Raw genomic sequence first — 25,946 nt, 5'->3', positions numbered from 1 at the left:
ACCATCAAAGCATCCATCAAAGCATCCAACGATCAAAGCATCCATCAATGCATCCATCAATTAATCAATCCATGAAAGCATCCAACCATCAAAGCATCCATCAAAGCATCCAAAGATCAAAGCATCCAACCATCAAAGCACCCAACCATCAAAGCATCAAAATATCAAAGCATCCATGCATCAAAGCATCCATCAAAGCATCCATCAAAGCATTCATCCATCCATCAAAGCATTCATCCAACCATCAAAGCATCCATCAAAGCATCAAAATATCAAAGCATCCATGCATCAAAGCATCCATCAAAGCATCCATCAAAGCATTCATCCAACCATCAAAGCATCCATCCAACCATCCATCCATCAAAGCATCCATCCAACCATCCATCCATCCATCAAAGCATCCATCCATCAAAGCATCCAACCATCAAAGCATCCAAACATCAAAGCATCCAAACATCAAAGCATCCAAACATCAAAGCATCCAAACATCAAAGCATCCAAACATCCAAACATCAAAGCATCAAAGCATTCAAACATCAAAGCATCCAAAGATCAAAGCATCCAACCATCCAACCATCCAAACATCAAATCATCCAAACATCAATCATCCAAACATCAAAGCATCCAAACATCAAAGCATCCAAACATCAAAGCATCCAAACATCAAAGCATCCAAACATCAAAGCATCAAAGCATTCAAACATCAAAGCATCCAAAGATCAAAGCATCCAACCATCCAAACATCAAATCATCCAAACATCAATCATCCAAACATCAAAGCATCCAAACATCAAAGCATCAAAGCATCCAACCATCAAAGCATCCATTGATCCATCAAAGCATCCAAACATCAAAGCATCCATCAAAGCATCCAACCATCAAAGCATCCAACCATCCAAACATCAAAGCATCCAAACATCAAAGCATCAAAGCATCCAACCATCAAAGCATCCATTCATCCATCAAAGCATCCAAACATCAAAGCATCCATCAATGCATCCAACCATTAAAGCATCCATCCATCCATCCAACCATCAAAGCATCCATCAAAGCATCCAACCATCAAAGCATCCATCAATGCATCCATCAATGAATCCAACCATCAAAGCATCCATCAAAGCATCCAAAGATCAAAGCATCCAACCATCAAAACATCAAAGCATCCATCAAAGCATCCAAACATCAAAGCATCCAAAGATCAAAGCATCCAACCATCAAAACATCAATGCATCCATCCATCAAAGCATCCATCAAAGCATTCATCCATACATCAAAGCATCCATCAAAGCATCCATCCATCAAAGCATCCATCAAAGCATTCATCCATCCATCAAAGCATCCATCCAACCATCCATCCATCCATCCAGGCATCCATCCATCCATCAAAGCATCCATCCATCCATCAAAGCATCCATCCATCAAAACATCCATCCATCAAAGCATCCATCCAACCATCCATCCATCCATCCAGGCATCCATCCATCCATCAAAGCATCCATCCATCCATCAAAGCATCCATCCATCAAAACATCCAACCATCAAAGCATCCATCAAAGCATCCATCCAAACATCAAAGCATCCATCAAAGCATCCATCCATCAAAGCATCCATCAAAGCATTCATCCATCCATCAAAGCATCCATCCAACCATCCATCCATCCATCCAGGCATCCATCCATCCATCAAAGCATCCATCCATCCATCAAAGCATCCATCCATCAAAACATCCATCCATCAAAGCATCCATCCATCCATCAAAGCATCCATCCATCAAAACATCCATCCATCAAAGCATCCATCCAACCATCAAAGCATCCATCCAACCATCCATCCATCCATCCAGGCATCCATCCATCCATCAAAGCATCCATCCATCCATCAAAGCATCCATCCATCAAAACATCCATCCATCAAAGCATCCATCCATCCATCAAAGCATCCATCCATCAAAACATCCATCCATCAAAGCATCCATCCATCCATCAAAGCATCCATCCATCAAAACATCCATCCATCAAAGCATCCATCCAACCATCAAAGCATCCATCAAAGCATCCATCAAAGCATCCATCCAAACATCAAAGCATCCAACCATCAAAGCATCCAAACATCAAAGCATCCAAACATCAAAGCATCCAAACATCCAAGCATCAAAGCATCAAAGCATCCAAACATCCAAGCATCCAAACATCAAAGCATCCAAACATCAAAGCATCCAAAGATCAAAGCATCCAACCATCAAACCATCAAAGCATCCAAACATCAAAGCATCCAAAGATCAAAGCACCCAACCATCCAAACATCAAAGCAGCCAAAGATCAAAGCATCAAAGCATCAAAACATCAAAGCATCCAAACATCAAAGCATCCAAACATCAAAGCATCCAAACATCAAAGCATCCAAACATCAAAGCATCCAAACATCAAAGCATCCAAACATCAAAGCATCCAACCATCAAAGCATCCATCCATCCATCAAAGCATCCAACCATCAAAGCATCCATCAATGCATCCAACCATCAAAGCATCCATCCATCCATCCAACCATCAAAGCATCCAACCATCAAAGCATCAAAGCATCCAAACATCAAAGCATCCAAAGATCAAAGCACCCAACCATCCAAACATCAAAGCAGCCAAAGATCAAAGCATCAAAGCATCAAAACATCAAAGCATCCAAACATCAAAGCATCCAAACATCAAAGCATCCAAACATCAAAGCATCCAAACATCAAAGCATCCAAACATCAAAGCAGCCAAAGATCAAAGCATCCATGCATCAAAGCATCCATCAAAGCATCCATCCAACCATCAAAGCATCCATCAAAGCATCCATCCATCAAAGCATCCATCCAACCATCAAAGCATCCATCCAACCATCAAAGCATCCATCCATCCATCAAAGCATCCATCCAACCATCAAAGCATCCATCCATCCATCAAAGCATCCATCCAAGCATCCATCCATCAAAGCATCCATCCAACCATCAAAACATCCATCAAAGCATCCATCCAACCATCAAAGCATCCATCCAAGCATCCATCCAACCATCAAAGCATCCATCCAAGCATCCATCCATCAAAGCATTCATCCAACCATCAAAACATCCATCAAAGCATCCATCCATCAAAGCATCCATCCAACCATCAAAGCATCCAAACATCAAAGCATCCATCCATCCATCAAAGCATCCATCAAAGCATCCGTCCATCAAAGCATCCATCCAACCATCAAAACATCCATCCATCCATCAAAGAATCCATCAAAGCATCAAAGCATCCATCAAAGCATCCATCCATCCATCAAAGCATCCATCCAACCATCAAAGCATCCATCCAACCATCAAAGCATCCATCCAACCATCCATCAAAGCATCCATCCAACCATCAAAGCATCCATCCATCAAAGCATCCAAACATCAAAGCATCCAACCATCAAAGCATCCAAACATCAAAGCATCCATCCATCCAACCAACCATCAAAGCATCCAAACATCAAAGCATCCAACCATCAAAGCATCCAACCATCAAAGCATCCAAACATCAAAGCATCCAAACATCCAACCAACCATCAAAGCATCCAAACATCAAAGCATCCAACCATCAAAGCATCCAACCATCAAAGCATCCAAACATCAAAGCATCCAAACATCAAAGCATCCATCAAAGCATCAAAGCATCCATCAAAGCATCCATCCATCCATCAAAGCATCCATCCAACCATCAAAGCATCCATCCAACCATCAAAGCATCCATCCAACCATCCATCAAAGCATCCATCCAACCATCAAAGCATCAAAACATCAAAGCATCCAAACATCAAAGCATCCAACCATCAAAGCATCCAAACATCAAAGCATCCATCCATCCAACCAACCATCAAAGCATCCAAACATCAAAGCATCCAACCATCAAAGCATCCAACCATCAAAGCATCCAAACATCAAAGCATCCAAACATCAAAGCATCCAACCATCAAAGCATCCATTCATCCATCAAAGCATCCAACCATCAAAGCATCCATCAATGCATCCAACCATCAAAGCATCCATCCATCCATCAAAGCATCCAACCATCAAAGCATCCATCAACGCATCCAACCATCAAAGCATCCATCCATCCATCCATCCAACCATCAAAGCATCCATCCAAACATCAAAGCAGCCAAAGATCAAAGCATCCAACCATCAAAGCATCAAAACATCAAAGCATCCATGCATCAAAGCATCCATCAAAGCATCCATCCAACCATCAAAGCATCCATCAAAGCATCCATCCAACCATCAAAGTATCCATCCATCCATCAAAACATCCATCAAAGCATCCATCCAACCATCAAAACATCCATCAAAGAATCCATCCAACCATCAAAGCATCCATCCAAGCATCCATCCATCAAAGCATTCATCCAACCATCAAAGCATCCATCCAACCATCAAAGCATCCATCCAACCATCAAAGCATCCATCCATCCATCAAAGCATCCATCCATCCATCAAAGCATCCATCCAACCATCAAAGCATCCAAACATCAAAGCATCCAACCATCAAAGCATCAAAACATCAAAGCATCCAACCATCAAAGCATCCAAACATCAAAGCATCCAAACATCAAAGCATCCAAACATCAAAGCATCCAACCATCAAAGCATCCAAACATCAAAGCATCCAACCATCAAAGCATCCAACCATCAAAGCATCCAAACATCAAAGCATCCATCCATCCAACCAACCATCAAAGCATCCAAACATCAAAGCATCCAAACATCAAAGCATCCAACCATCAAAGCATCCAACCATCAAAGCATCCAAACATCAAAGCATCCAAACATCAAAGCATCCAACCATCAAAGCATCCATCCATCAAAGCATCCAAACATCAAAGCATCCAAACATCAAAGCATCCAACCATCAAAGCATCCATTCATCCATCAAAGCATCCAACCATCAAAGCATCCATCAATGCATCCAACCATCAAAGCATCCATCCATCCATCCATCCAACCATCAAAGCATCCATCAAAGCATCCAACCATCAAAGCATCCATCCAAACATCAAAGCAGCCAAAGATCAAAGCATCCAACCATCAAAGCATCAAAACATCAAAGCATCCATGCATCAAAGCATCCATCAAAGCATCCAACCATCAAAGCATCAATCAAAGCATCCATCCATCCATCAAAGCATCCATCCAAGCATCCAACCATCAAAACATCCATCAAAGCATCCATCCAACCATCAAAACATCCAAACATCAAAGCATCCATCCAACCATCAAAACATCCATCAAAGCATCCATCCATCCAACCATCAAAGCATCCATCCAAGCATCCAACCATCAAAACATCCATCCAAGCATCCATCCATCAAAGCATCCATCCAACCATCAAAACATCCATCAAAGCATCCATCCATCAAAGCATCCATCCATCCATCAAAGCATCCATCAAAGCATCCATCCATCAAAGCATTCATCCAACCATCAAAGCATCCAAAGATCAAAGCATCCAACCATCAAACCATCAAAGCATCCAAACATCAAAGCATCCAAAGATCAAAGCACCCAACCATCCAAAACATCAAAGCAGCCAAAGATCAAAGCATCAAAACATCAAAGCATCAAAACATCAAAGCATCCAAACATCAAAGCATCCATGCATCAAAGCATCCAACCAACCATCAAAGCATCCATCAAAGCATCCATCCATCAAAGCATCCATCCAACCATCAAAGCATCCATCAAAGCATCCATCCATCCATCAAAGCATCCATCAAAGCATCCATCCCTCAAAGCATCCAAAGATCAAAGCATCCAAACATCAAAGCATTCAAACATCAAAGCATCAAAGCATCCAAACATCAAAGCATCCATCCATCAAAGCATCCAACCATCAAAGCATCCATCCATCCATCAAAGCATCCAAACATCAAAGCATCCATCAATGCATCCATCAATGCATCCAACCATCAAAGCATCCATCAAAGCATCCAACCATCAAAGCATCCATCCATCCATCAAAGCATCCAAACATCAAAGCATCCATCCAACCATCAAAGCATCCATCAATGCATCCATCAATGCATCCAACCATCAAAGCATCCATCAAAGCATCCAACCAAACATCAAAGCATCCATCAAAACATCAAAGCAGCCAAAGATCAAAGCATCCAAAGATCAAAGCATCCAACCATCAAAGCATCCAACCATCAAAGCATCCATGCATCAAAGCATCCATCAAAGCATCCATCAAAGCATCCATCCAACCATCAAAGCATCCATCAAAGCATCCAACCATCAAAGCATCTAACCATCAAAGCATCCATCCAACCGTCAATCAAAGCATCCATCAAAGCATACATCCAACCATCAAAGCATCCAAAAATCAAAGCATCCATCCATCAAAGCATCCAAACATCAAAGCGTCCAAACATCAAAGCATCCAAACATCAAAGCGTCCAAACATCAAAGCATCCAAACATCAAAGCGTCCAAACATCAAAGCGTCCAAACATCAAAGCGTCCAACCATCAAAGCATCCAAACATCCAAACATCAAAGCATCCAAACATCAAAGCATCCAAAGATCAAAGCATCCAAAGATCAAAGCATCCAAACATCAAAGCATCCAACCATCAAAGCATCCAAACATCAAAGCATCCAAACATCAAAGCATCCAAACATCAAAGCATCCAAACATGAAAGCATCCAAACATCCAAGCATCAAAGCATCCAACCATCAAAGCATTGAAACATCAAAGCATCCAAACCTCAAAGCATCCAAACATCAAAGCATCCAAACATCAAAGCATCCAAAGATCAAAGCATCCAACCATCAAACCATCAAAGCATCCAAACATCAAAGCATCCAAAGATCAAAGCATCCAACCATCTAACCATCAAAGCATCAAAGCATCCAACCATCTAACCATCAAAGCATCAAAGCATCCAAACATCAAAGCAGCCAAAGATCAAAGCATCAAAACATCAAAGCATCAAAACATCAAAGCATCCAAACCTCAAAGCATCCAAAGATCAAAGCATCCAACCATCCATCAAAGCATCCATGCAACCATCAAAGCATCCATCAAAGCATCCATCCATCCATCAAAGCATCCATCAAAGCATCCATCCATCAGAGCATCCATCCATCCATCAAAGCATCCATCAAAGCATCCATCCATCAAAGCATCCAAAGATCAAAGCATCCATCCAACCATCCAAACATCAAAGCATCCAAACATCAAAGCATTCAAACATCAAAGCATCAAAGCATCCAAACATCAAATCATCCAAACATAAATCATCCAAACATCAAAGCATCCAAACATCAAAGCATCCATCCATCAAAGCATCCAAACATCAAAGCATCCATCAAAGCATCCAACCATCAAAGCATCAATCCATCCATCAAAGCATCCAAACATCAAAGCATCCATCCAACCATCAAAGCATCCATCAATGCATCCAACCATCAAAGCATCCATCCATCCATCCATCCAACCATCAAAGCATCCATCAAAGCATCCATCAAAGCATCCATCAAAGCATCCAACCATCAAAGCATCCATCCAAACATCAAAGCAGCCAAAGATCAAAGCATCCAAAGATCAAAGCATCCAACCATCAAAGCATCCAACCATCAAAGCATCCAACCATCAAAGCATCAAAACATCAAAGCATCCATGCATCAAAGCATCCATCAAAGCATCCATCCAACCATCAAAGCATCCATCAAAGCATCCATCCATCAAAGCATCCATCCAACCATCAAAGCATCCAAACATCAAAGCATCCATCCATCAAAGCATCCAAACATCAAAGCATCCAAACATCAAAGCATTCAAACATGAAAGCATCCAAACATCAAAGCATCCAACCATCAAAGCATCCAAACATCAAAGCATCCAACCATCCAAATATCAAAACATCAAAGCATCCAAACATCAAAGCATCCAACCATCCAAAAATCAAAGCATCCAAACATCAAAGCATCCAACCATCCAAATATCAAAACATCAAAGCATCCAACCATCAAAGCATCCAAACATCAAAGCATCCAAACATCAAAGCAACCAACCATCAAAGCATCCAAACATCAAAGCATCCAACCATCAAAGCATCCATCCATCAAAGAATCCAAACATCAAAGCATCCAACCATCAAAGCATCCATTCATCCATCAAAGCATCCAAACATCAAAGCATCCAACCATCAAAGCATCCATCCATCCATCAAAGCATCCAACCATCAAAGCATCCATCAATGCATCCAACCATCAAAGCATCCATCAAAACATCCAACCATCAAAGCATCCATCCAACCATCAAAGCAGCCAAACATCAAAGCATCCAAACATCAAAGCATCCAACTATCCAAACATCAAAGCATCCAAACATCAAAGCATCCAAACATCAAAGCATTCAAACATCAAATCATCCAAACATCAAAGCATCCAAACATCAAAGCATCCAACCATCCAAAAATCAAAGCATCCAAACATCAAAGCATCCATCCAACCATCAAAGCATCCAACCATCCAAAGATCAAAGCATCCAACCATCAAAGCATCCAAACATCAAAGCATCCAACCATCAAAGCATCCAAACATCAAAGCATCCAACCATCAAAGCATCCAAACATCAAAGCATCCATCCATCCAACCAACCATCAAAGCATCTAAACATCAAAGCATCCAACCATCAAAGCATCCATCCATCAAAGCATCCAAACATCAAAGCATCCAAACATCAAAGCATCCAAACATCAAAGCATCCAACCATCAAAGCATCCAAACATCAAAGCATCCAAACATCAAAGCATCCAACCATCAAAGCATCCATCCATCCATCAAAGCATCCAACCATCAAAGCATCCATCAATGCATCCAACCATCAAAGCATCCATCCATCCATCCAACCATCAAAGCATCCAACCATCAAAGCATCCATCCAAACATCAAAGCAGCCAAAGATCAAAGCATCCATGCATCAAAGCATCCATCAAAGCATCCATCCAACCATCAAAGCATCCATCAAAGCATCCATCCATCAAAGCATCCATCCAACCATCAAAGCATCCATCCAACCATCAAAGCATCCATCCATCCATCAAAGCATCCATCCAACCATCAAAGCATCCATCCATCCATCAAAGCATCCATCCAAGCATCCATCCATCAAAGCATCCATCCAACCATCAAAACATCCATCAAAGCATCCATCCAACCATCAAAGCATCCATCCAAGCATCCATCCAACCATCAAAGCATCCATCCAAGCATCCATCCATCAAAGCATTCATCCAACCATCAAAACATCCATCAAAGCATCCATCCAACCATCAAAGCATCCAAACATCAAAGCATCCATCCATCCATCAAAGCATCCATCAAAGCATCCGTCCATCAAAGCATCCATCCAACCATCAAAACATCCATCCATCCATCAAAGAATCCATCAAAGCATCAAAGCATCCATCAAAGCATCCATCCATCCATCAAAGCATCCATCCAACCATCAAAGCATCCATCCAACCATCAAAGCATCCATCCAACCATCCATCAAAGCATCCATCCAACCATCAAAGCATCCATCCATCAAAGCATCAAAACATCAAAGCATCCAACCATCAAAGCATCAAAACATCAAAGCATCCAAACATCAAAGCATCCAAACATCCAAACATCAAAGCATCCAACCATCAAAGCATCCAAACATCAAAGCATCCATCCATCCAACCAACCATCAAAGCATCCAAACATCAAAGCATCCAACCATCAAAGCATCCAACCATCAAAGCATCCAAACATCAAAGCATCCAAACATCAAAGCATCCAACCATCAAAGCATCCATTCATCCATCAAAGCATCCAACCATCAAAGCATCCATCAATGCATCCAACCATCAAAGCATCCATCCATCCATCAAAGCATCCAACCATCAAAGCATCCATCAACGCATCCAACCATCAAAGCATCCATCCATCCATCCATCCAACCATCAAAGCATCCATCCAAACATCAAAGCAGCCAAAGATCAAAGCATCCAACCATCAAAGCATCAAAACATCAAAGCATCCATGCATCAAAGCATCCATCAAAGCATCCATCCAACCATCAAAGCATCCATCAAAGCATCCATCCAACCATCAAAGTATCCATCCATCCATCAAAACATCCATCAAAGCATCCATCCAACCATCAAAACATCCATCAAAGAATCCATCCAACCATCAAAGCATCCATCCAAGCATCCATCCATCAAAGCATTCATCCAACCATCAAAGCATCCATCCAACCATCAAAGCATCCATCCAACCATCAAAGCATCCATCCAACCATCAAAGCATCCATCCAACCATCAAAGCATCCAAACATCAAAGCATCCAACCATCAAAGCATCAAAACATCAAAGCATCCAACCATCAAAGCATCCAAACATCAAAGCATCCAAACATCAAAGCATCCAAACATCAAAGCATCCAAACATCAAAGCATCCAACCATCAAAGCATCCAAACATCAAAGCATCCAACCATCAAAGCATCCAACCATCAAAGCATCCAAACATCAAAGCATCCATCCATCCAACCAACCATCAAAGCATCAAAACATCAAAGCATCCAAACATCAAAGCATCCAACCATCAAAGCATCCAACCATCAAAGCATCCAAACATCAAAGCATCCAAACATCAAAGCATCCAACCATCAAAGCATCCATCCATCAAAGCATCCAAACATCAAAGCATCCAAACATCAAAGCATCCAACCATCAAAGCATCCATTCATCCATCAAAGCATCCAACCATCAAAGCATCCATCAATGCATCCAACCATCAAAGCATCCATCCATCCATCCATCCAACCATCAAAGCATCCATCAAAGCATCCAACCATCAAAGCATCCATCCAAACATCAAAGCAGCCAAAGATCAAAGCATCCAACCATCAAAGCATCAAAACATCAAAGCATCCATGCATCAAAGCATCCATCAAAGCATCCAACCATCAAAGCATCAATCAAAGCATCCATCCATCCATCAAAGCATCCATCCAAGCATCCAACCATCAAAACATCCATCAAAGCATCCATCCAACCATCAAAACATCCAAACATCAAAGCATCCATCCAACCATCAAAACATCCATCAAAGCATCCATCCATCCAACCATCAAAGCATCCATCCAAGCATCCAACCATCAAAACATCCATCCAAGCATCCATCCATCAAAGCATCCATCCAACCATCAAAACATCCATCAAAGCATCCATCCATCAAAGCATCCATCCATCCATCAAAGCATCCATCAAAGCATCCATCCATCAAAGCATTCATCCAACCATCAAAGCATCCAAAGATCAAAGCATCCAACCATCAAACCATCAAAGCATCCAAACATCAAAGCATCCAAAGATCAAAGCACCCAACCATCCAAAACATCAAAGCAGCCAAAGATCAAAGCATCAAAACATCAAAGCATCAAAACATCAAAGCATCCAAACATCAAAGCATCCATGCATCAAAGCATCCAACCAACCATCAAAGCATCCATCAAAGCATCCATCCATCAAAGCATCCATCCAACCATCAAAGCATCCATCAAAGCATCCATCCATCCATCAAAGCATCCATCAAAGCATCCATCCCTCAAAGCATCCAAAGATCAAAGCATCCAAACATCAAAGCATTCAAACATCAAAGCATCAAAGCATCCAAACATCAAAGCATCCATCCATCAAAGCATCCAACCATCAAAGCATCCAAACATCAAAGCATCCATCAATGCATCCATCAATGCATCCAACCATCAAAGCATCCATCCATCCATCAAAGCATCCAAACATCAAAGCATCCATCAATGCATCCATCAATGCATCCAACCATCAAAGCATCCATCAAAGCATCCAACCATCAAAGCATCCATCCATCCATCAAAGCATCCAAACATCAAAGCATCCATCCAACCATCAAAGCATCCATCAATGCATCCATCAATGCATCCAACCATCAAAGCATCCATCAAAGCATCCAACCAAACATCAAAGCATCCATCAAAACATCAAAGCAGCCAAAGATCAAAGCATCCAAAGATCAAAGCATCCAACCATCAAAGCATCCAACCATCAAAGCATCCATGCATCAAAGCATCCATCAAAGCATCCATCAAAGCATCCATCCAACCATCAAAGCATCCATCAAAGCATCCAACCATCAAAGCATCTAACCATCAAAGCATCCATCCAACCGTCAATCAAAGCATCCATCAAAGCATACATCCAACCATCAAAGCATCCAAAAATCAAAGCATCCATCCATCAAAGCATCCAAACATCAAAGCGTCCAAACATCAAAGCATCCAAACATCAAAGCGTCCAAACATCAAAGCGTCCAAACATCAAAGCGTCCAAACATCAAAGCGTCCAAACATCAAAGCGTCCAACCATCAAAGCATCCAAACATCCAAACATCAAAGCATCCAAACATCAAAGCATCCAAAGATCAAAGCATCCAAAGATCAAAGCATCCAAACATCAAAGCATCCAACCATCAAAGGATCCAAACATCAAAGCATCCAAACATCAAAGCATCCAAACATCAAAGCATCCAAACATCAAAGCATCCAAACATCCAAGCATCAAAGCATCCAACCATCAAAGCATTGAAACATCAAAGCATCCAAACCTCAAAGCATCCAAACATCAAAGCATCCAAACATCAAAGCATCCAAAGATCAAAGCATCCAACCATCAAACCATCAAAGCATCCAAACATCAAAGCATCCAAAGATCAAAGCATCCAACCATCTAACCATCAAAGCATCAAAGCATCAAAGCATCCAACCATCTAACCATCAAAGCATCAAAGCATCCAAACATCAAAGCAGCCAAAGATCAAAGCATCAAAACATCAAAGCATCAAAACATCAAAGCATCCAAACCTCAAAGCATCCAAAGATCAAAGCATCCAACCATCCATCAAAGCATCCATGCAACCATCAAAGCATCCATCAAAGCATCCATCCATCCATCAAAGCATCCATCAAAGCATCCATCCATCAGAGCATCCATCCATCCATCAAAGCATCCATCCATCAAAGCATCCAAAGATCAAAGCATCCATCCAACCATCCAAACATCAAAGCATCCAAACATCAAAGCATTCAAACATCAAAGCATCAAAGCATCCAAACATCAAATCATCCAAACATCAAATCATCCAAACATAAATCATCCAAACATCAAAGCATCCAAACATCAAAGCATCCATCCATCAAAGCATCCAAACATCAAAGCATCCATCAAAGCATCCAACCATCAAAGCATCAATCCATCCATCAAAGCATCCAAACATCAAAGCATCCATCCAACCATCAAAGCATCCATCAATGCATCCAACCATCAAAGCATCCATCCATCCATCCATCCAACCATCAAAGCATCCATCAAAGCATCCATCAAAGCATCCAACCATCAAAGCATCCATCCAAACATCAAAGCAGCCAAAGATCAAAGCATCCAAAGATCAAAGCATCCAACCATCAAAGCATCCAACCATCAAAGCATCCAACCATCAAAGCATCAAAACATCAAAGCATCCATGCATCAAAGCATCCATCAAAGCATCCATCCAACCATCAAAGCATCCATCAAAGCATCCATCCATCAAAGCATCCATCCAACCATCAAAGCATCCAAACATCAAAGCATCCATCCATCAAAGCATCCAAACATCAAAGCATCCAAACATCAAAGCATTCAAACATGAAAGCATCCAAACATCAAAGCATCCAACCATCAAAGCATCCAAACATCAAAGCATCCAAACATCAAAGCATCCAACCATCCAAATATCAAAACATCAAAGCATCCAAACATCAAAGCATCCAACCATCCAAAAATCAAAGCATCCAACCATCAAAGCATCCAACCATCCAAAGATCAAAGCATCCAACCATCAAAGCATCCAAACATCAAAGCATCCAACCATCAAAGCATCCAAACATCAAAGCATCCATCCATCCAACCAACCATCAAAGCATCCAAACATCAAAGCATCCAACCATCAAAGCATCCATCCATCAAAGAATCCAAACATCAAAGCATCCAACCATCAAAGCATCCATTCATCCATCAAAGCATCCAAACATCAAAGCATCCAACCATCAAAGCATCCATCCATCCATCAAAGCATCCAACCATCAAAGCATCCATCAATGCATCCAACCATCAAAGCATCCATCAAAACATCCAACCATCAAAGCATCCATCCAACCATCAAAGCAGCCAAACATCAAAGCATCCAAACATCAAAGCATCCAACTATCCAAACATCAAAGCATCCAAACATCAAAGCATCCAAACATCAAAGCATTCAAACATCAAATCATCCAAACATCAAAGCATCCAAACATCAAATCATCCAAACATCAAAGCATCCAAACATCAAAGCATCCAACCATCCAAAAATCAAAGCATCCAAACATCAAAGCATCCATCCAACCATCAAAGCATCCAACCATCCAAAGATCAAAGCATCCAACCATCAAAGCATCCAAACATCAAAGCATCCAACCATCAAAGCATCCAACCATCAAAGCATCCAAACATCAAAGCATCCATCCATCCAACCAACCATCAAAGCATCTAAACATCAAAGCATCCAACCATCAAAGCATCCATCCATCAAAGCATCCAAACATCAAAGCATCCAAACATCAAAGCATCCAAACATCAAAGCATCCAACCATCAAAGCATCCAAACATCAAAGCATCCAAACATCAAAGCATCCAACCATCAAAGCATCCAAACATCAAAGCATCCAACCATCAAAGCATCCATCCATCCATCAAAGCATCCAACCATCAAAGCATCCATCCATCCATCCAACCATCAAAGCATCCATCAAAGCATCCAACCATCAAAGCATCCATCCAAACATCAAAGCAGCCAAAGATCAAAGCATCCATGCATCAAAGCATCCATCAAAGCATCCATCCAACCATCAAAGCATCCATCAAAGCATCCATCCATCAAAGCATCCATCCAACCATCAAAGCATCCATCCATCCATCAAAGCATCCATCCAACCATCAAAGCATCCATCCATCCATCAAAGCATCCATCCAAGCATCCATCCATCAAAGCATCCATCCAACCATCAAAACATCCATCAAAGCATCCATCCAACCATCAAAGCATCCATCCAAGCATCCATCCAACCATCAAAGCATCCATCCAAGCATCCATCCATCAAAGCATTCATCCAACCATCAAAACATCCATCAAAGCATCCATCCATCAAAGCATCCATCCAACCATCAAAGCATCCAAACATCAAAGCATCCATCCATCCATCAAAGCATCCATCAAAGCATCCGTCCATCAAAGCATCCATCCAACCATCAAAACATCCATCCATCCATCAAAGAATCCATCAAAGCATCAAAGCATCCATCAAAGCATCCATCCATCCATCAAAGCATCCGTCCAACCATCAAAGCATCCATCCAACCATCAAAGCATCCATCCAACCATCCATCAAAGCATCCATCCAACCATCAAAGCATCCATCCATCAAAGCATCAAAACATCAAAGCATCCAACCATCAAAGCATCAAAACATCAAAGCATCCAAACATCAAAGCATCCAAACATCCAAACATCAAAGCATCCAACCATCAAAGCATCCAAACATCAAAGCATCCATCCATCCAACCAACCATCAAAGCATCCAAACATCAAAGCATCCAACCATCAAAGCATCCAACCATCAAAGCATCCAACCATCAAAGCATCCAAACATCAAAGCATCCAAACATCAAAGCATCCAAACATCAAAGCATCCAACCATCAAAGCATCCATTCATCCATCAAAGCATCCAACCATCAAAGCATCCATCAATGCATCCAACCATCAAAGCATCCATCCATCCATCAAAGCATCCAACCATCAAAGCATCCATCAACGCATCCAACCATCAAAGCATCCATCCATCCAACCATCAAAGCATCCATCCAAACATCAAAGCAGCCAAAGATCAAAGCATCCAACCATCAAAGCATCAAAACATCAAAGCATCCATGCATCAAAGCATCCATCAAAGCATCCATCCAACCATCAAAGCATCCATCAAAGCATCCATCCAACCATCAAAGTATCCATCCATCCATCAAAACATCCATCAAAGCATCCATCCAACCATCAAAACATCCATCAAAGAATCCATCCAACCATCAAAGCATCCATCCAAGCATCCATCCATCAAAGCATTCATCCAACCATCAAAGCATCCATCCAACCATCAAAGCATCCATCCAACCATCAAAGCATCCATCAAAGCATCCATCCATCCATCAAAGCATCCATCCAACCATCAAAGCATCCAAACATCAAAGCATCCAACCATCAAAGCATCAAAACATCAAAGCATCCAACCATCAAAGCATCCAAACATCAAAGCATCCAAACATCAAAGCATCCAAACATCAAAGCATCCAAACATCAAAGCATCCAACCATCAAAGCATCCAAACATCAAAGCATCCAACCATCAAAGCATCCAACCATCAAAGCATCCAAACATCAAAGCATCCATCCATCCAACCAACCATCAAAGCATCCAAACATCAAAGCATCCAAACATCAAAGCATCCAACCATCAAAGCATCCAACCATCAAAGCATCCAAACATCAAAGCATCCAAACATCAAAGCATCCAACCATCAAAGCATCCATCCATCAAAGCATCCAAACATCAAAGCATCCAAACATCAAAGCATCCAACCATCAAAGCATCCATTCATCCATCAAAGCATCCAACCATCAAAGCATCCATCAATGCATCCAACCATCAAAGCATCCATCCATCCATCCATCCAACCATCAAAGCATCCATCAAAGCATCCAACCATCAAAGCATCCATCCAAACATCAAAGCAGCCAAAGATCAAAGCATCCAACCATCAAAGCATCAAAACATCAAAGCATCCATGCATCAAAGCATCCATCAAAGCATCCAACCATCAAAGCATCAATCAAAGCATCCATCCATCCATCAAAGCATCCATCCAAGCATCCAACCATCAAAACATCCATCAAAGCATCCATCCAACCATCAAAACATCCAAACATCAAAGCATCCATCCAACCATCAAAACATCCATCAAAGCATCCATCCATCCAACCATCAAAGCATCCATCCAAGCATCCAACCATCAAAACATCCATCCAAGCATCCATCCATCAAAGCATCCATCCAACCATCAAAACATCCATCAAAGCATCCATCCATCAAAGCATCCATCCATCCATCAAAGCATCCATCAAAGCATCCATCCATCAAAGCATTCATCCAACCATCAAAACATCCATCAAAGCATCCATCCATCAAAGCATCCATCCAACCATCAAAACATCCATCAAAGCATCCAAACATCAAAGCATCCATCCATCCAACCATCAAAACACCCATCCAAGCATCCATCCATCAAAGCATCCATCCAACCATCAAAGCATCCATCCAAGCATCCATCCATCAAAGCATCCATCCAAGCATCCATCCATCAAAGCATCCATCCATCCATCAAAGCATCCATCCAAGCATCCATCCATCAAAGCATCCATCCAACCATCAAAACATCCATCAAAGCATCCATCCAACCATCAAAACATCCATCAAAGCATCCAACCATCAAAACATCCACCCATCCATCAAAGAATCCATCAAAGCATCAAAGCATCCATCCATCCATCAAAGCATCCATCCAAGCATCCATCCATCAAAGCATCCATCCAACCATCAAAACATCCATCAAAGCATCCATCCAACCATCAAAGCATCCATCCAAGCATCCATCCATCAAAACATCCATCAAAGCATCCATCCATCCATCAAAGCATCCATCCAACCATCAAAGCATCCATCAAAGCATCCATCCATCCATCCATCAAAGCATCCATCCAACCATCAAAGCATCCATCCATCAAAACATCCATCCAACCATCAAAGCATCAAAACATCAAAGCATCCATCCATCAAAGCATCCATCCAAACATCAAAGCATCCAAACATCAAAGCATCCAACCATCAAAGCATCCATCAAAGCATCCATCCATCAAAACATCCATCCAACCATCAAAGCATCAAAACATCAAAGCATCCATCCATCAAAGCATCCATCCAAACATCAAAGCATCCAAACATCAAAGCATCCAACCATCAAAGCATCCATCAAAGCATCCAAACATCAAAGCATCCAACCATCAAAGCATCCAAACATCAAAGCATCCAAACATCAAAGCATCCAACCATCAAAGCATCAAAACATCAAAGCATCCATCCATCAAAGCATCCATCCAACCATCAAAGCATCCATCAAAGCATCCATCCATCAAAGCATCCATCCAAACATCAAAGCATCCAACCATCAAACCATCCAAGCATCCATCCATCAAAGCATCCATCCATCCAACCATCAAAGCATCCATCCATCCAACCATCAAAACATCCATCCAAGCATCCATCCATCAAAGCATCCATCCAAGCATCCATCCATCAAAGCATCCATCCATCAAAGCATCCATCAAAGCATCCATCCAACCATCAAAGCATCCATCCATCCAACCATCAAAACATCCATCCAAGCATCCATCCATCAAAGCATCCATCCATCCAACCATCAAAGCATCCATCCATCCAACCATCAAAACATCCATCAAAGCATCAAAACATCCATCCAAGCATCCAACCATCAAAGCATCCATCCAAGCATCCAACCATCAAAACATCCATCCAAGCATCCATCCATCCAACCATCAAAGCATCCATCCATCCATCAAAGCATCCATCCAACCATCAAAACATCCATCAAAGCATCCATCCAACCATCAAAGCATCCATCAAAGCATCCAACCATCAAAACATCCATCCAAGCATCCATCCATCAAAGCATCCATCAAAGCATCCATCCATCCATCAAAGTATCCATCCATCCATCAAAGCATCCAACCATCAAAGCATCCATCCATCCAACCATCAAAGCATCCATCCAACCATCAAAGCATCCAACCATCAAAACATCCATCCAAGCATCCATCCATCAAAGCATCCAACCATCAAAGCATCCATCCAAGCATCAAAGCATCCATCAAAGCATCCATCCAACCATCAAAGCATCCATCCATCCAACCATCCAAGCATCCAACCATCAAAGCATCCATCCATCCAACCATCAAAACATCCATCCATCCAACCATCCAAGCATCCAACCATCAAAGCATCCATCAAAGCATCCATCCAACCATCAAAGCACTCAGTGATAACTAAATAAAGGTTTGCGTTCTCACTCAGGTTCCTGCGGCCCTCACACCAACACCTCTGATTCCTAACATGTTTTACAGCCACCCTGCGAGCTGTTTACCTGCAGTCTTGCGAGGATGCTCGCCTTCTTGGAGTTGGAGGAGTAACTTCTGGAGCAGGAGACACTGCAGAAGCGTTTGGTCTTGCTGTAGAAAGCATCTCTGACACCAACCATCCCACACATCTCACAGGTGGCTGAAGAGGGAGCAGAGAGGCAGATACTGAGCTTCTTCAGGGAAAACAGAGGAGATACAGCAGCTCAAACAGACACTCGGTTAAAGTCAGGTTTTCATTATCATGATACAACTATCCATAAGGGTGTCGAAAAGTCCCACATCAGTCCAAAACTGATCCTAAACCAAGCTTCAAGCTTACCAAACCCAGTCCAAAATAAACCCTTAGCATAAACTTACCAAAACCAGGCTTTAAATTAACCAAAACCAGGCTTTAAATTAACCAAAACCAGGCTTTAAATGAACCAAAACCAGGCTTTAAACTAACCAAAACCAGGCTTTAAACTAACCAACAAACAGGCTTTAAACTAACCAACAAACAGGCTTTAAACTAACCAAAAAACAGGCTTTAAACTAACCAAAAAACAGGCTTTAAACTAACCAAAACCAGGCTTTAAACCAACCAAAAACAGGCTTTAAACTAACCAAAAACCAGGCTTTAAACTAACCAACAAACAGGCTTTAAACTAACCAAAAACAGGCTTTAAACTAACCAACAAACAGGCTTTAAACTAACCAACAAACAGGCTTTAAACTAACCAACAAACAGGCTTTAAACTAACCAAAAACCAGGCTTTAAACTAACCAAAAAACAGGCTTTAAACTAACCAAAAACCAGGCTTTAAACTAACCAAAAACCAGGCTTTAAACTAACCAAAAAACAGGCTTTAAACTAACCAAAAAACAGGCTTTAAACTAACCAAAAACAGGCTTTAAACTAACCAAAAACCAGGCTTTAAACTTACCAAAACCAGGCTTTAAACTAACCAAAAACAGGCTTTAAACTAACCAAAAACAGGCTTTAAACTAACCAAAAAACAGGCTTTAAATTAACCAAAAAACAGGCTTTAAACTAACCAAAAACAGGCTTTAAACTAACCAAAAACCAGGCTTTAAACTAACCAACAAACAGGCTTTAAACTAACCAACAAACAGGCTTTAAACTAACCAAAAACCAGGCTTTAAACTAACCAAAAACCAGGCTTTAAACTAACCAAAAAACAGGCTTTAAACTAACCAAAAAACAGGCTTTAAACTAACCAAAACCAGGCTTTAAACTTACCAAAAACAGGCTTTAAACTAACCAAAACCAGGCTTTAAACTTACCAAAAACAGGCTTTAAACTAACCAAAACCAGGCTTTAAACTAACCAAAAACCAGGCTTTAAACTAACCAAAACCAGGCTTTAAAAACTTACCAAAAAACAGGCTTTACACTTACCAAAAACCAGGCGTTAAATTAACCAAAAACAGGCTTTAAACTAACCAAAAACCAGGTTCTAAACTAACCCAAAACCAGGCTTTAAACTAACCAAAACCAGGCTTTAAACTTACCAAAACCAGGCGTTAAACTAACCAAAAACAGGCTTTAAACTAACCAAAACCAGGCTTTAAACTAACCAAAAACAGGCTTTAAACTAACCAAAACCAGGCTTTAAACTTACTTTAAACCACTCCTAAACAAAGGTTAGTCTGTTAGCCAGTGAAAGTGAAACCAGGTCTGAAGCTGAGAAACTGCCTTCTACCCGCAGACAAACTGTGAAACAGTCGTTTGGTTTAGTGCCTTAAAACCGACGCACAAAGAGTGAAAATACCTCTAACTCAGAATTGGACTTTAACTGTGGATCAGTCGTGAATGTTTAGTCAGGACAGCGAACACCGAAGTTTTGGCTGATCGAACACGAGCTCCAGGCTGACACAGAATGCAGAAACTGAACTTATCCAGGGACTCACTGACCCATGCCGGCCTTGCCGTCAGGGTAGGTGTACACCTGCCCGTTGGTCTTGATGAGCATCAGGGAGGAGGCAGAGGAGGAGGAGGAGGAGGTGAGTTGAGTCACTCCCCCCCCCCCTGACTCTTCATCCTCACTGTCCTCTGGGCTGGACGCCCCGCTCCCCCCGCTGGACTCGGTGCTGCAGCTGCTCCGGTCCTCCTCCAGACTGTCCAGCATCCCGAAGGAGTCCCGCCGCTTCCTGGCCGGCCGCTCCACCTAAGGATGGAGCAGGTTTGGACAGTTAAGGTCCCAGAAACATTAAATGTCTTCATGCTGCAGAAATATGGCACTGACGCACATTTATAACGGTGCTTGGATGCTTTCTAAGAGGAAATAAGTGACACCTGTCTGCCAGTGACAGCAAGGCGAATCTCAGGCTCATGTATGTTTCTTTATTCCCTTTTCCCAGAAGTCAACAGTGTAAATGCATCAACCCAAACTCCTCAGCCTGTCAGCTGTTGCATTCACTGCACTGCGGTACACGGACTGTGGCCCCAGCTGCGTCTGCACCAGATGACCTCCAGAAATCCCGCAATTTCAGGTTATCTGGAGTCCTGACAGCAGGATGCAAACCGTTCAACACAACGAACCGGGAGCCTCCCTCAGCAGCGGCTCTCATCACTATCGGCTCAGATATATAACCTCCAGCATCGCAGTCAGAAGCTGAAATTCTTTTTTTTCTGTCTTCATTAACCGTGACGTTCTGCCTTAATTGTTCGCTTTGAAGCAGCCGCGGAGGACCGCTATAACAACCAAAACAAAGGCGGGAAAAGCGTGCTCCTGCCGGGCAGAAGAGCGTCAGGACTCACCGGCTCTCTGGTGCTTTCCATGAGGATGGACAGCGCACGGGGGGACGCGCTCTCTGAACCACAACAATCCGCAAAAAGGAGAATTAAAACCCAGCAGCAGACATAACAACACAATTATCACAGCTCCAAGGCGCAGGCGCCGGAGCTGCGGGCGCTGGCCGCCCATTGGCTGTTCGCCCTGCTTCGTGTTTGGAGTAAAGATGAGAAAACGAACCCTCTTTCGCCCCCTGCTGGACAGACCCAGAAGCTCAACAACAGAGAACCGGCAGGTTCTTCTCCACACGGTTCAAGGTGACTTTTTCCATCAAATCAAGGACATCGAGCTTTTTCTGTACTTTACTGGGTCGTAAGAGTGAAAGTATTTAACACTTCCTGAATATAAAATTACCATCAAATTCTTACCAATTCAATTCAGTTCAGTTTTATTTATAAAGCGCCAGATTACAACAATTACAGTCATCTCAAGGCCTTAAGTAATAAAGTCCAATTCAAGCCAATTGGAATCCAATTCATTGTAATCATAATCCAATTAATTCATATAGAGTCAATTAAAAATAATATCCAGCTAAGGAAACCAACAGATTGGACCGAAACTTGTCTTCAGTCCAATCTCCCGTCCTGAGCCTGAGGGACTGTGGAAAGGAACGACTCCCTTTAACAGGAAGAAACCTCTGGCAGAACCAGAACCAGGAAGAAACCTCTGGCAGAACCAGAACCAGGAAGAAACCTCTGGCAGAACCAGAACCAGGAAGAAACCTCTGGCAGAACCAGGAAGAAACCTCTGGCAGAACCAGGAAGAAACCTCTGGCAGAACCAGGAAGAAACCTCTGGCAGAACCAGAACCAGGAAGAAACCTCTGACAGAACCAGAACCAGGAAGAAACCTCTGGCAGAACCAGAACCAGGAAGAAACGTCTGGCAGACCCAGGAAGAAACCTCTGGCAGAACCAGAACCAGGAAGAAACCTCTGGCAGAACCAGAACCAGGAAGAAACCTCTGGCAGAACCAGGAAGAAACCTCTGGCAGAACCAGAAACAGGAAGAAACCTCTGGCAGAACCAGAACCAGGAAGAAACCTCTGGCAGAACCAGAAACAGGAAGAAACCTCTGGCAGAACCAGAACCAGGAAGAAACCTCTGGCAGAACCAGAACCAGGAAGAAACCTCTGGCAGAACCAGGAAGAAACCTCTGGCAGAACCAGAACCAGGAAGAAACCTCTGGCAGAACCAGGAAGAAACCTCTGGCAGAACCAGAACCAGGAAGAAACCTCTGGCAGAACCAGAACCAGGAAGAAACCTCTGGTAGAACCAGGAAGAAACCTCTGGCAGAACCAGAACCAGGAAGAAACCTCTGACAGAACCAGAACCAGGAAGAAACCTCTGGCAGAACCAGAACCAGGAAGAAACCTCTGGCAGAACCAGAACCAGGAAGAAACGTCTGGCAGACCCAGGAAGAAACCTCTGGCAGAACCAGAACCAGGAAGAAACCTCTGGCAGAACCAGAACCAGGAAGAAACCTCTGGCAGAACCAGGAAGAAACCTCTGGCAGAACCAGAAACAGGAAGAAACCTCTGGCAGAACCAGAACCAGAAAGAAACCTCTGACAGAACCAGAAACAGGAAGAAACCTCTGGCAGAACCAGAACCAGAAAGAAACCTCTGACAGAACCAGAACCAGGAAGAAACCTCTGGCAGAACCAGGAAGAAACCTCTGGCAGAACCAGAACCAGGAAGAAACCTCTGGCAGAACCAGAACCAGGAAGAAACCTCTGGCAGAACCAGAACCAGGAAGGGTCCATCCGCCTCGACCAGCTGGGGTTTGAGAAGACAGAAAAGAGGGAAAAGAGGGGGAAAAACACCATAACACCATTCAAAGGATACCTGCTGGAACAGGGAAACACAAGTTAATAACCACAATAATGTCACATGGACATAAAATCATTTGAGAAATTAAACAGGAGGAAAAGAGAGCAAAGTGAGGAAAGGTGGGACAGATGAGCTCCCCCAGCAGGCTGGGCCTATAGCAGCAGAACTATGGGATGTTTCAGGCTCACCTGAGCCATCCCTAACTATAAGCTTTATCAGAAAGGAAAGTTTCAGCCTGATCTTAAAGGTAGAGAGGGTGTCTGCTTCCTGAAGCCAAACTGGCAGCTGGTTCCACAGAGAGGGGCCTGATAACTGAAGGCTCTGCCTCCCATTCTGCTTTTAGGGGCCTGATAACTGAAGGCTCTGCCTCCCATTCTGCTTTTAGGGGCCTGATAACTGAAGGCTCTGCCTCCCATTCTGCTTTTAGGGGCCTGATAACTGAAGGCTCTGCCTCCCATTCTGCTTTTAGGGGCCTGATAACTGAAGGCTCTGCCTCCCATTCTGCTTTTAGGAGCCTGATAACTGAAGGCTCTGCCTCCCAGTCTGCTTTTAGGGGCCTGATAACTGAAGGCTCTGCCTCCCATTCTGCTTTTAGGGGCCTGATAACTGAAGGCTCTGCCTCCCATTCTGCTTTTAGGGGCCTGATAACTGAAGGCTCTGCCTCCCATTCTGCTTTTAGGGGCCTGATAACTGAAGGCTCTGCCTCCCATTCTGCTTTTAGGGGTCTGATAACTGAAGGCTCTGCCTCCCAGTCTGCTTTTAGGGGCCTGATAACTGAAGGCTCTGCCTCCCATTCTGCTTTTAGGGGCCTGATAACTGAAGGCTCTGCCTCCCATTCTGCTTTTAGGGGCCTGATAACTGAAGGCTCTGCCTCCCATTCTGCTTTTAGGGGCCTGATAACTGAAGGCTCTGCCTCCCATTCTGCTTTTAGGGGCCTGATAACTGAAGGCTCTGCCTCCCATTCTGCTTTTAGGGGCCTGATAACTGAAGGCTCTGCCTCCCATTCTGCTTTTAGGGGCCTGATAACTGAAGGCTCTGCCTCCCATTCTGCTTTTAGGGGCCTGATAACTGAAGGCTCTGCCTCCCATTCTGCTTTTAGAAACTCTGGGAACCACAAGGAAACCTGCAGCCTGATGGGTGTCTGCTTCCCCCATAAACTTGCATTTGAATTATAGTTCAGAACTGTGTAAATATTTAGGAATTTATGTATTCAAAGTGTTGTCATAAGTCAGGCTTTTGGTTGCTCAAAGCACACCAAGACAAGACCAAAACCAGGTCCAAAAGCAAACCAGAAACTTCTTTAATAATGAACTAAAACTGGTCAGAAAAGTTAACCCAAACCCAGCCTAAAACCAACAAAAAAGCCGTGTAAAGCCAGTCAAATAAAGAATAAAGACAAAAACATTCCAAAACATTACATAATAAAGTCAGACAACTAAGTCAGATGTGTCCAGAACCATGAAAGATCATCCATGACTTTTCCAGATTCAAAAGATTGAAAAGTACCCTGGAATAAGACTAAAACCAGTCCAAAGGAGTCAGTGCTTAACTAACCAAAAACCAGCCAAAGTGGCATAAAACCAGTCAATCTGGTGCAAAATGAAGTTGGAAACCACTCTAAAACTGAACTAAATTCCCTGAAAATCCTCTCTGAAACGGCTCAGATCGTTTTTGACAGAAACCTGTTCATACGAGGCCTGAAGCAACTCTTTGTCTGCTTTAGACTCACTCCTGACCTTTCCAGATCTGAACATTTGGCCCCCGCACAAAAGGACTCAGCAAATCAGAACATCTGCCAAACATGTGAAAACCTGAATGCTCTTTAGGCTTAATTTGCTGTGAGCTCCCTGTAAAGCGCTGTAAAGGGCAGGCCTGTCATCCTGCCGAAACCTGTTCTGATTATCACGATT

General features: G+C 42.6%; 1 protein-coding gene across 1 annotated transcript in view; it reads right to left on the bottom strand.

Moving 5' to 3' along the window:
- The window catches only part of LOC140272693 (MBT domain-containing protein 1-like), a 45,191-nt gene extending 22,777 nt beyond the window's left edge, over positions 1-22,414 (bottom strand). The window contains exons 1-3 of the mRNA XM_072368097.1: positions 22,175-22,414; positions 21,329-21,581; positions 19,420-19,553 (exon numbers count right to left, since the gene is read on the bottom strand). Of these exons, the coding sequence (XP_072224198.1) occupies positions 19,420-19,553; positions 21,329-21,581; positions 22,175-22,195 (408 nt within the window). The 5' untranslated portion in view covers positions 22,196-22,414. The remainder of the gene's footprint in view (positions 1-19,419; positions 19,554-21,328; positions 21,582-22,174) is intronic.
- Positions 22,415-25,946: the final 3,532 nt, after the last annotated feature.

The sequence above is a fragment of the Leuresthes tenuis genome, unplaced genomic scaffold (genome assembly GCF_036924035.1).
Source record: "Leuresthes tenuis unplaced genomic scaffold, fLeuTen1.0.hap1 SCAF_17, whole genome shotgun sequence".
NCBI lineage: Eukaryota > Metazoa > Chordata > Actinopteri > Atheriniformes > Atherinopsidae > Leuresthes > Leuresthes tenuis.
This window is presented reverse-complemented; position numbering and strand designations above follow the sequence as displayed.